Consider the following 12,164-nt stretch of genomic DNA (forward strand, 5'->3'; position numbering starts at 1 on the left):
GCATACTCCAAATCCGACCAGCATGTGTGCTGCGTTACTCTATTTGCATTAGCGTCTGGTAGAGGCACCACCCTGGACACACATCCTCATTCACATTCGCATCCGTCCACTCATCCACTCATCCACTTATCCCCTCATCTACTCACACTCACACACACACACACACACACAAACATCCACACCCGCACCCATACACACACAGACATCTATCTACTCCTACCCATGCACCGAGAGCCTCGCACCCTCGATTCAAACATCCACAAGGAACAAGGACGTCGGCGGCCCCCCCCTTACCTTTCCCTCCAACCTGAGCCCAACGTCAGTCGAGCCATGCCTACCCCCCCCTGTACGCCATTGACATACGTACAGTGGTAGACTATCACGCCACTGAAGACTGAATCCCAGCTGCGAAAAAGCTGAGATGCCCAGACAGGCAGACGTGGGAGCAACTGACTCCATATGCAGGTCCTCACTCGCCTCTCTCGTCACCGTACTCCAGTCCGTCGCCGCCAACGTTCTCATTGGTGGCTCCAGCCAAGTTCCCCCATGCTTCCATGTTCTCCATGTTCCCTACGCCAGATCCCTGTCTTCTTCTTTCGCCGCCGCTAGTCGTAGACTCGTCGTATCTTTTCATCCCCTCTCGGACATTATGACCTGGCGATGTCTCCCTCTCACCCGACAAAAGATGAAATCTATATAACCGCCCTGCCCCCCTCCCCCTCCCAAACCGCCACGCTTCTGTCTGTCTGTCTGTCTGTCTCCCATATCATACTCTCCCACCTTGGCCATCCCACATCTTGAAAACCATCTTGTGCCCTCGAACAAGTGAATCATATCATATAGTGTCATTGTCATCAACACACACACACCACCACCACCACCACTATTGTTGATAAACTGCTGCTCGTCAACATTGTTCTCGTTTCCCTCCCACGCAGAAGGTGAAGAAGAAGAGAAGAGAGAGAAGAGAAGAGTCCACCGGACGACGCCTACCATGAACAGCTCATCGTCATCCGAGTACCAGGCATATGCCATGCCTTCCGGCTTCTCATCCATGACAGCCGGCAACACGCCCTACGACATCATCTCGGCACACTTTGCTTCACGTCTTGTATGGCCAGCCCACTGCACTCTCGTCCGTGGGGAATGAGAAGGCTAACGTGTGCTTGCCAGGCGTCCAACGAGAACGGCTACTGCACACCGTCATTACTCTGGTCAGGCCCGCCGAGCCCGACCTCAAGCATAGACACCAGCAAGGGAGGCGACTCTCATGACGACGGGAACTCCACCACCAGCGCGTCAGAGGACCCCTCGCAGTCGGCCCAGAAGGGCAGGCGGGCCAACAGATACAAGAACTGCAGCGAGACGGTGCTTTCGGTGAGCTCATCACACCCCGACCACGGCATCACCACCCGCATGCGACTAACACCCCTTCCGCAGAAGCGCCGCGCCCAGAACCGCGCCAACCAGCGCGCCTACCGGAAGCGCAAGGAGCAGCGTCTCGAGGAGCTCCAGCAGCAGCTCGACGACATGAGCCAGAAGAACGACGCCCTCTGCTGCGCCTACAGGCTCCTGGCCAGCGAGTGCAGCCGTCTCCGGGCGAACCAGATGCCCGTCGGCCAGCCGGGAGCCCCCTGGGACCTCAACGGGTCTGGTAACCTGGCCTTGGACATGGCCGCCCTGAACACCTACCGCGTCGGGCCCATGACGGCGTCGAGTCCCGTTCCCGAGTCATATCTTGAGTTTCCCGGGAGCCCCGACAAGATGTGGAACCCCTTTTCGTCGTGAAGCCGGCCGCGGGGCTCGGTGGAGTGGAGCTTCGTTTGGCGGAGGGGGGGAGAGAGAGAGAGATGATGACGATGATGATGATCGGCCCAGCCTGTATGGGCCCATCGCCGATGACTGGCGGGACCTTTTAACGAGTTGTAATGTTCTCAATGATCCACTGGGAGGTGTTAAAGTTTCTTGGAAAACTTGAGGCGTTTCTCAAGCTCATCTGTCTTTTGTTTTGTTTTTTCTTTTCTTACGGGAGAGGGGACAGCGTGGTTCGGACATTTTCTTTCGCTGCTTTTGGTCCTAGTGACCGGAGTCATGGTGTTGGCAAACGTCCCCTCCCCCCCCCCTCCGGAGTGATATCGTCCGGGGCGTATTAGAGTCACGGAATGGCAGCAATGCCAACAGTACCAGGCTGTGCGACTGCATGCAGATCTTGGCAGACAGAATATATCAAATTTTCTGGTGATACCAGCTTGTCCGCTCTCTTATATCTATACTACTCGGTTCCTGCATGTCGTTGACAACCTCACATACACACACAAATAAAGGGGGGAGGGGGTTTCACATGTCCATTTACGCAATAGGCACGACGTAATGTGACGTGACGAGACTACCCTCTTGCTCCCGCCTCGGCTTGCGTTACTCTAGATCAGCACTTGGCGAGGGGCCCTCCTGGGATGGTGTACGTCGTCGGCTGCGAGGGTGTGTCAGTTTGGTTCGTCGACGAGATGCTCCTTTTCGGGGAGAGACTCAGGCTTACCACAGGGTAATAGATGTTGATCATGATGCCCGGCTCAGTGCCCGTGTACGCGCCGCTGGTGGGGAGGGGGTGTTAGCAAGCCAGCAACAGGATCAAGACTGGGGGTGGACGTACGGAAACTTGACAGCCGGGGAGAACTGGCCACTCCCGGATCCAGTCACCTTGATCTGTGCGCATGAGATGTAGAACTGAGCCCCGCCCTTGGTGCTGGCCTGATGCAGCCCTATCTGCTCGATTCGGAGGAGGTACTCTCCAGGGGCTAACGTTCATCCGCACGGATCAGTATCGATGACCATCACGCGGAGAAGAAGAAGAGGGGAAGAGAAGGATGAGATGGGGGGAGGGGAGGTGGAAAGCATGACGTACGTGTGCACGAGGGGATCTGGAAGTTGAACGCGGCCTGGTTCGAGGCGGGGAACTTGATCTGGCCGTTGCCGGTCTGCGCCCCGACCTCGTAGATTTTGAACCAAGAACCGCTTTGCGTCGGTATGTCAGCAAGAGTATGCGTTGGGGATGATGCTGGAAACTCACCTTCCATCGTAGTTCTTGACGCCGCCAGACCCGGCGGGGGAGAGCCAGACGGTGACGGGACCGTCGTGGTAGATGGCCTGGTCCATGGCAAAGCCGACCTACGCAAGCGTTAGAAAGGCGAGCTGCACAGGGCCCCCAGGAAGGGAGGGATCATACGGTCGATCCGGCCAAGACGGTGGCGACCCCCGTCGCCGAGCCCGACGAGAGGCCGCCGGCGTTGCAGACAATGTCTTTGCTCGTGACGTCGACGACGGGGCTGTTGTAGTTCGTGTTCCTCCGGACGTTCACGTACTCGCCCGTGTTCTGGCCCCCCACTACGAGGCTCGTGAAGCGGTCTGAGAGAGGAGGAGTCAGTCACGGAAGCGCTCCGGGGGTTCCGTTGCGGACGACGACGACTTACAGTGAGCCGAGGCGAGGTCGCAAAAGGCGGCGAGGCCGGCCAGGACTGGGGCGAAAGACTTCATCTTGAAAAGTTGGGAAGAAAAGAAACCCTCTTTGGGAAGCTGGCAGAGGCTGCTGTCGGTAGATAGGCAGAGATGCAGAGCTAGACAAAGGGTTCGCAGAGCTTGTTCCTGGAGAAGCAGAGATGGGAAAGGGGGGATTCCCGGCAGCGATCACCATTCACTTATAGCACACAAACATACACATCCTCATGGCAAGTCGTTCTTCACCCTTTTCGCCAGCACCAGCACGATCACCAGCGCCATCAAGATCAACGGGCCTCGGCCACCCTCCCTGGACTGCGCTCGGTAAATACGGGCCCAGCGTCCGCGGCTCCGTCCCTGTCACCTGCCTAATGGAAACAAATGGCTGTTGAAGTTAGATTGCCGAGTCTTTCCGATGTGACTTGGCTGGATATAGCCGGTGGATTTTCCCGTGTCACGGGGGAGAACCCCCGTCCCCCTCCCGGGCCGCACCTATAGTGGGTGGTTCATATAGCGGCCAGGCGCATATACACACACACTCTGCGTGGTAGGCCAGGACAAGCACGCCAAGACGGCGAATCCATGGGCTTCTGAGTTCTTGGTATTGGTGGCGAGCTCACGGTCAGACCCAATCCAAGGGGCGTGACGATGTATGGTTAAATGAACCGGCTAGCTCTGCAAGTGCCGTGATTGGGGAGCACCGGGGCGTGGGTTGTTGGCAGCGCGGCCACTTACTCTTATTATGCACGCGACCTGCTCTGAACCTTGCGCCATTCGTCGTTATATGGTTTGCCCAAAAGTGAGGAGAAACACGACCACCCATCACTCGGTCCGGGGGCCTGGATCCTGAAAGACCATGAGCCTTGGCTACAAACCTTCAGTCTCTTCGAGAATGTTGGTGTGTAGGAAGGGCTGCTTTCGAGAGCGTCCCCGTTACTTCACAAAGCATATACGAAGCATATAGCACCGAGTGCCTCTTGAACCCGCGAGAAAGCGGGCGGGCGCCAAATCGCCACCGTTGGTCATGTTCACAACCATTCACCATGTTTCGAGTTTACGGCGTGATGAAACGCCCACGTGGGTTTGAATGCTTAAAGCCCTGGCCAGCAGCCATGAGACAGACTGGTCAGGAACAGCGGTTGGTGATTATGTGTCTGAAAACATGCGGGGGCCTTGGTTCATATTTCATCTTCAACACAAGTGCGAGCGTAATAGACTCCAACATGGACGCGAGGCCAAGGCTTATTATCTGCTTTGGTCCAACTACTGGTTGAGGGTTTTCTTGGACAAGCTTCCCAGTATTCCACACAAGAATCGAAATCCCCCCCTTTCAAGAAGACAACCTTTCGAGCACGCCATGTCTTTCCTTCACGAATGATAGCGGCCGCAGAACTAGCACGTCCACTGAAGATGATCATTTAGCCTATGCGGGCACTCTCGGACGAGTTTTCAGAAACTTACCTCCTTGCCTCCAGGGACCTCGTACGAACTGAAGCCAGGTTGGTAAATCTGCGAAAAAGAAACAAAACGAAAAACGTTAGCTGGCTGCGTCCTCTGCCCACACGGTCCACACCTTACTACCCCCTCCCTTCTCTTCCAGGGGTGGTGAATATACGTACGTTGGCGGTGTATCCAGGGTCGGTGTTCTTGAAAGCTCCAGGGATGCTGAGAGTCGGCGCGAACGAGCTGGCCGGAGCAGAGCTGCCCGTCACGTTGATCTGCGCGCACGAGATGTAGAACTGAGGAACACCAGCAGGCCACGGGTTGTGGATGCCGATGTTGTGTACACGCAGCAGGTACTCGCCGTTGGGGAGACACGTCGGGATCGTGTGCTGGTAGGTCACTAGAGGTGCGTTGGTCAGCCTTGAGACATCACGTCAAAGTGCGGACGCTCTCTTGTCCTTACATCTTAGGGGCCACGATGCCTGGCCGTTGGAGAAGGTCGGGCCGAAGTCCTTGAACTTGGCCCATTTGCCACTTTTTTTCAAAAACAAGTCAGCATTGAACCCTTGCTGGTTCGACGCGCAAGGCGCCCCCTTTCAAGTGACGCGGGGTCCGCATACCTTCCGTCGTAGTCCTGCACGTGGGAGGGGGCCTTGGAGAGGAAACTGGACACGCGTCAGCGGGTGCGTCGAGTGATGCGGCTCACTTGACTGACAGAGAGACGGGGCCCTGGTGGTAGACGGCGGTGTCGAGGGTGAAGGTGAAGGAATCACCGGGCTTGACGTTGACTACCGTGGTCTTCGCACCGCTGCCGCCACCCTCGTTGCAACGCAGGTCGTTCGAGGCGAGGTCTAGAGAGCGTCAGCGAGTTTGCTATCACACACGCACAGGCGGGTTGCCTGAGGTGCACTTACCCGTCACCGGGGAGTTGTAGTTGGTGTTCTTCCGGATATTCTCATAGACGCCATACTTGGTGGAACCGACGGACAGCTGCTGGAAGATGTAGTGGCCCGAGACTTCGGTGACGGCCACCGACAGGGCGGTTGCGAGGGCGAGGAACTTCATGATGGACAGTGTTACCAGGAGGAGGGAGGAGGAGTTGTTGTTGTTGACTGAGATTGGTATCTGAGGGTGAAGGCGTGAGATCAAGAAGGAGAAGGAGAAGACTGTGTCGGGGCCTCCTTTATGATCTTAGACATGGACAGATAGGAACATAGCGACATCCCACACAACCTTGAGTAGACTGTAGATTAAGCGGCCCGGAGTCCCTGCTTCCCTACCACAGTCCCAGGGAAAAGCGTCGATCCTTGGAGGGTACGACGATCCACGGCAGCGCGGCCGGCTCTTGGCGGTAGAATTACTACACGCGTTGCCAAGGGGTGCCGCGGCACATTAGTCGCGGGGCGCTGGGCCGCGTGACAGTCCTGCCGGTAAGTCGGAGACGGCACCGAACGACGTGGTTCCCCGGTTTGCGATCTATCTGACCAATGCCGAGGATTGTGCCGAGCGATACGCAAGGAACGTCATGGGTTCAGGGGCCAAAGAACCGAGTCTGAAGAGCACGTTGCTCCGTTTCCTATTAGGGCGGTTTCCTTCCACACCCACCCACCGTGTCCCCGTACATCGAGTCCAAGGAGGTGGTCAGAATGGGACTCTTTTGGCAATTTCAGATACCTTGCTACGCAAAGGAGAAAGAAAAGGCCCATGACGAAGGCGGCAAAGATGGAGTGTCACAAGTATGCGGAGGGACAGATGCAGTTAAGCGCCAGGAGGCACCTAGCCCCGTGTTACTGCTCTACGCTGGGCAAAGCCATGAAGGCGGGTCTTCTATTTGCCGGGAATAAAAGCACATCTAACTTGCAATCTACTTAAATTAAGCTTGTCGGGGATTTCTATTTAGCCGCCGCATCACTTGACATGCTGCCGTCCTATATTGATTAAGACCGGGGTTTGACTTATCGCACGGGTGAACGAATGATATCTAAGCAAACGGTCTTCAAGGTCCGAAACAGGACGAAAGAAGAAGGTAGTTTGTTTTCTTTTTCTCTTCGGTCTATCAGTAGCTCCATTTTGCCACCATACGCCACCGAACTGATTGATAGAGCAGACCGCCACGCATGCTGATGGAAATGATACATTGACGAACGAGCTGCGGCATGCTTGTAAATTTGATCAGTCTGAAACAGTACGGTCTTCTATGAGATGTTTATATGAAGCTGTCAACGTGGCGCCAAATGCGGGCGGGAGGGTGACACGAAGGTCTGCAGAGACGGAGCCAGAGCCTCCGAGGTTGAGCGGAGCCTGCTTCTAGCCGCCAAGGGACCGACAGAAAACGAGGGAGATGCCAGAAAAAGGCACGAATTGCTAGTGCTTGCGTGACGGAAAATTTCAAGCAGCTGTGAGCGGCTCTCAAACACAAAAGACGGGAGGCAGAGCCGGGGCAAAAGCTCATCGAGGCTCCAGGGTCCGCGACGATCCGCCACGTTAAAGCCAGCCTTCGGCCAGTAGTAAACCTCTCTCAACCAGGAAGCCAGCTCAGACGCCGATTTTTGTTTAATTTCAATTGACGGTAAGGCCTTTTCGCTCTTTCATAGAATGCCGTACCCGAGTGCCGGCATTTGAGCGGAACCACCGACCGTCTCGGACCTAAAAGTGGACCCGACGGCACCGGCACCCGGCACCGGAGCTTGCGGGGCACCCCGGGGTTCTCCTCCAAACAAAATCACCGTGTCCGAGTTCAGGGAATCCGATTCAGTGATTTATTTTTTTAGTACCAAATCGTATACGTTAAGTGATGGTTGATGTTTACTTGACCCGGACTGGCAAGTTCTGGGGCCCGACAGCTTGGTCAGGAGGGACCAGGTTGGAGATATCCGAGACGACGGGGACATCGCCATCGCCATCGAACCCCCGCCTTATGGATCCGCGGAGAGCGTGGGAGCAGACAAACCCGGGGGGAAACGATTGATCTCATACCAATCTGTCGTCAATATATTGCAGCGCGGGGTAGGCGTTCGCCCTCGATGCTCCATCTCGACACCCCTGTCCGGTATCCAAAGGCATCATCGGCCCGATTCTTGTATCTCGGCGAGTTGAGGATACCCTGCTGGAGTCCCATTCATGAATGCTGCCCATGTATCCAAAGACATGTTGGCGGTTTGAGGAGTGGCGCGCCAGGAACATCCGTCACGTTTGGAAGTGGCTGATGGTCGTGACAATCTCGCTTTTCACCTACCGATCACGACTTGTGAGAGAGTTTTGACTTCAGAACGAACGCGCAGTGCGGGCATTCCCCGAGAATCACTTCACTGGCGAATCTGGAGCTTCTCTCGACGATGGGACAAACCCGCAGACTCGGCTCATGCAAAGAGACGCACACCAGAGACTTTGAACTTCACGCGGGATCTCGGGCGACCGGCCGCACTATGATGGCTCAACGAGCAGATCCAGTGCTGGCAGCAGCCCGCGACGGCCTGGAGCTGGCTGTTGCTCTCCGTCGTTCTGCCGGACATGACGACACGGCCAAGCAACGCACACCTCAAGAAGCTCCCCTGGGCCCGTCGTTGCCTTCTGCCATTTGAACAGGAATCCGATAGACATGTGTGCTCTCACTACGTAGTATACCGGCAGACACAAAACTCCCACAACAGGGCCAAGGAGATACCCCGGAGACGGCTTAGGGCCTGGCCTTCACCACTGAAACTCCCTGCGCAGCTTGGGCGTCCGTGATAGACGAGATCCAGACCTGAGTGGCCACCCCTAGGCTCCCCGGAGAACTTTCTGACGGGTGGACGACACGGAGGGCGAGTGCCGCAGCCCTCCAAGGCCACATCAGCGTGTCGGTCGGTAGCCGTCCGAAGTCTGCTGGGGGGGCTCTGGCAAGAGCTTCGTTGCTCGTGATCTACAGGCGTAGCTATTCACGCCTGGTGGTGAATAAGAGCCGAGTCGAATGGCGGAGACGTCGCTGGAGGCGCACATGGAAGGATTTCGAGCCCGGGCAGGTTCGGCCTGACGACATGGTTCATCTCTTGGGGGTGCGTCATATTCATCCGCAAAGCTCCGGGACGATGAGAAACGAGCGCCAGCTCGCACCACCGGCGGGGGGTTCTCTGGTTCTCCCCACCCCAGCTGAAGCCGTCAGCGCCAGGTTCCGAGTCGCAAACAGCATGGCCGACACGCGAACGGTCGACCGCAGGGAGGGCTCCGGGGAAAGATGACCCCGCGTTCCTCGAGATATCGGGCCTTTAGTGGACCTGTCTCGGGGGGGGGGATGACATATGGGTGGATTGGCTATATGCGCCCGCTGGCGCTTGTTGGAAAGGACGAGAAAAAAAGAAAATAATGTTCGAGTCCACCGCAGCATGCCATGATGGTTCGGAACGGCGACGCCTTCGGACTGTCAAGCGCGGGGAGAGCATACGGGCTCCTTTTGTTGAGTCGGTGATGTTGCCGTGGTTGGGTCGACGAGTCTCGACGCAGCCAACCGGGCTGGTTATGGACGAGGACGAAAGAGCAGGCTAGAAGGATCCAGACGGACAGTCTTACGAGGCCGATGGCGGCTCAAACGAAGTTGTCGTGGGACGAAGGATGGCGATGCCTGCAGGCCTCTCTGTACTTGGTACTGAGCCCACCGCACCTAGACACTCGGTGCAGTCAGGTGGAGAAATGCACGAAGAAGGCCCGAAGAAGCCAGCGGGTATGTGGGCGACTGTGAGGAGACCCGATTGGCCAAAGGGTGTTCGAACTACTACTAAGCTTTGGACTGGTTGTGGACGCTGGCCGGGATGAGAGTCAGGACCAGGCCCAGAAGCCGGGATGAGGACTTGGTTTTCCAGGTTGTCGACAAGCGAACGGCACACCGGACGGGGACGCGCGCTGCGGTGGCATCTGTCAACAACCGCTCCGACCTTTTCCTACGGCACACCAAGGTAGTGTACGAATAGTGCCGTTTAGTTGGCAGCACGCACCGGGATGACAAAGAAGGCGCAAAGGGCACACGAGGTCGGCAGTTGGAAGAAACATTGCATGGTGGCGGCGACTAAGACGGGGCGTAGGAGCGGAGGGATGGATAGATGGATGGATTACGGTGGACTGCGAGACTCGAGGTGGGTGTGTGAGAGGGCGTCGAATCACAGATCGGCCGTGAGCGGCGGTTGATCCAAGACGCTAACGTTGAAGGGTCAGTCGACGATCCAAGGGACGATGCCAGTTGGTTGGGCCAGCCAAGACAGCATTTTACTCGTAGCTCATGATGATGGGCAAACCGGGAATATGTGTTGGATGGGTTTATCATGCAGCCCTCTCCGAAGGGGAGCATATGACATGCGTGGACACACACGAACGTCTCTCCCCCTCCCATTCGGCACGCACTTGCTCGTAGGTTGGTGCATTGTGGCGCTCATAACGCGAAAGCCAGCCTCATGATGGATATAGCGAGAGAAACAGCGGGGAGAAATGAAGGGTGCGATGGCAGCGAATTGACAGGGGCCGAAGACACAAAACATTGCGGGGACAGCGGCGTAAGTTCTAGTGTATCACTACGGAGTACAGAGTACGTATAAGTGAAATGCCGGGGGGACGTCGACAGCTAGGAGACGGGCCGAAAGGGAGTTTCGACGAGCGAGTCGACCGTAACCGGGGGGGGCCTCGACATGGTCTAGCAGAGTACATCGTGCATGACGTTCTTACGGTTATAACTTATCGATCACCCCATGGTTGGTATGTAGCGTGTGTGGTGTACAGACTCACGGCACTGGCGGCCCTGATGCGCTGAAGATGCACGGCGGGCATGTTTCATGTCGTGTGACTTGGAACGAGGGGACGAGATGTCGTCGCATGGCGAGTGAGTGAGTGAAGCTGTCATGACTACACGTACTCACTCAGTATGTAGGGTGAGTGAGAATGAGAGTGAAAATGAGTGTGGAGTGCGGAGTGAGTGCGGAGTGAGTGCGGAGTGAGTGCGGAGTGAGTGTGGAGTGAGTGTGAGAAGTGAGACTACAGCACGTACAGCCAGCCCATTGCATGTCCGCAAGTGTCCCGTAAGTACACGGACTCACTGAAAACCGAAAATAGCCTTGGGAGATTAACATGTCAAGCCTTAGACAAGAGTCTTGGGGACGGACGGGGCGTTCTTGGCTGCAGGTTCCATCTACTACTCTATCAGTACGATGTACATACACTGCCTACATGGACTGGACGTGCTGAAGGACTTTTTCACCGGCGTCTTTCTGGTCTTCTTGGCTGTTGCTTGTTCTCTGGAGCAAATCCTGGTGCCCGCATGGCCATCGTCCAAGCACAAGACGCCCCCCAATTTCCCCATCTTTTGGCGGCGGCGTGGCCGTTGGACCATCCATCCATCTGGGCCATACCCCTAACCATATTCGTAGATTTATTACTAATACTATGTACTGCTGCCCGTTATGTAGGTAGTTTCCATACGTATCCGTAGTAGTACTATGTATGTACGGGCATCATGACTGCGCTACTGACCCATGCCGCCCTTTTCTTCGCTCTCTTTTTCTCCATCGGCGGTGGGGGGTCTTCCCACTCTTTTTTTCTTCTTCTATTTTTTCTTTCATTCCGTCAACACCCGGTGACGTCGAGAACAATGCAAATAAACTACTGAATATCAATATGCTCGCTTTTTCCAAGATTTTTCAAGAGATACTCCGCAGTACATGTACCGTGTACATAGATGGACGGTTCATGAAGTCCGGGGCACACACACACACACTCACACACTCACTCACTCACTCACACTCACTCACAACCTGGTCAAACATTGAGCCATCTGGGTAAAGCAACCATCACCCAATGTACCATGTACATAGCCGTCTCATCCCCTTCTTCCCCCACCATCTCCCCCCCGTTTCTCCAGAAAACCTTGACGAGCACCTGGGAAACCCGAGTCGTGGGGATTCCTCAAGCCGTCGGACAGTCTCACAGACGTCCAGGACACGCTTCAGGGAGGGCGAAGACAAGATGTCTTTTCGTCCTGACGTTCTCGTGTCCTCAGGGTACAACTGCACACCAGTGCCATGGTTAGTCATGTTGATCGGTGCCAAGCCGATTCCAATCTACATTATACCACTGTGTATCCGTACGCCATGGTAAACTGCGACGTGGGCTGCTGCATCATCTCACATAGCACCTCGCACTATCAGACTGGTTTACTCACCATGGCAGAGCATCCTGCAGCGACCTTGAGCTGCCTCAACGGTACCCCCCAA

At 55.9% G+C, this 12,164-nt stretch overlaps 3 protein-coding genes across 3 annotated transcripts; 1 reads left to right on the plus strand and 2 right to left on the minus strand.

Moving 5' to 3' along the window:
* Positions 1 to 994: 994 nt before the first annotated feature.
* Positions 995 to 1,788, plus strand: GLRG_09213 (uncharacterized protein; the record flags this gene model as incomplete). The annotated part of the gene is made up of 3 exons (XM_008099898.1): positions 995 to 1,111; positions 1,174 to 1,377; positions 1,441 to 1,788. 3 exons carry the CDS (start codon positions 995 to 997, stop codon positions 1,786 to 1,788), a joined length of 669 nt encoding a protein of 222 aa, XP_008098089.1.
* A 637-nt stretch (positions 1,789 to 2,425) lies between these two features.
* GLRG_09214 (cellulose-growth-specific protein) lies at positions 2,426 to 3,531 on the minus strand (the record flags this gene model as incomplete). Its single annotated transcript, XM_008099899.1, has 7 exons — positions 2,426 to 2,470; positions 2,537 to 2,591; positions 2,651 to 2,795; positions 2,903 to 3,012; positions 3,068 to 3,165; positions 3,224 to 3,402; positions 3,468 to 3,531. The coding sequence occupies 7 exons, from the start codon at positions 3,529 to 3,531 to the stop codon at positions 2,426 to 2,428; spliced, it is 696 nt and encodes a 231-aa protein (XP_008098090.1).
* A 1,375-nt stretch (positions 3,532 to 4,906) lies between these two features.
* GLRG_09215 (fungal cellulose binding domain-containing protein) lies at positions 4,907 to 6,000 on the minus strand (the record flags this gene model as incomplete). Its single annotated transcript, XM_008099900.1, has 7 exons — positions 4,907 to 4,915; positions 4,954 to 5,001; positions 5,112 to 5,335; positions 5,399 to 5,469; positions 5,556 to 5,600; positions 5,651 to 5,786; positions 5,850 to 6,000. The coding sequence occupies 7 exons, from the start codon at positions 5,998 to 6,000 to the stop codon at positions 4,907 to 4,909; spliced, it is 684 nt and encodes a 227-aa protein (XP_008098091.1).
* Between the last annotated feature and the right edge of the window lie 6,164 nt (positions 6,001 to 12,164).

Source organism: Colletotrichum graminicola, assembly GCF_000149035.1.
Source record: "Colletotrichum graminicola M1.001 genomic scaffold supercont1.46, whole genome shotgun sequence".
Lineage (NCBI taxonomy): Eukaryota > Fungi > Ascomycota > Sordariomycetes > Glomerellales > Glomerellaceae > Colletotrichum > Colletotrichum graminicola.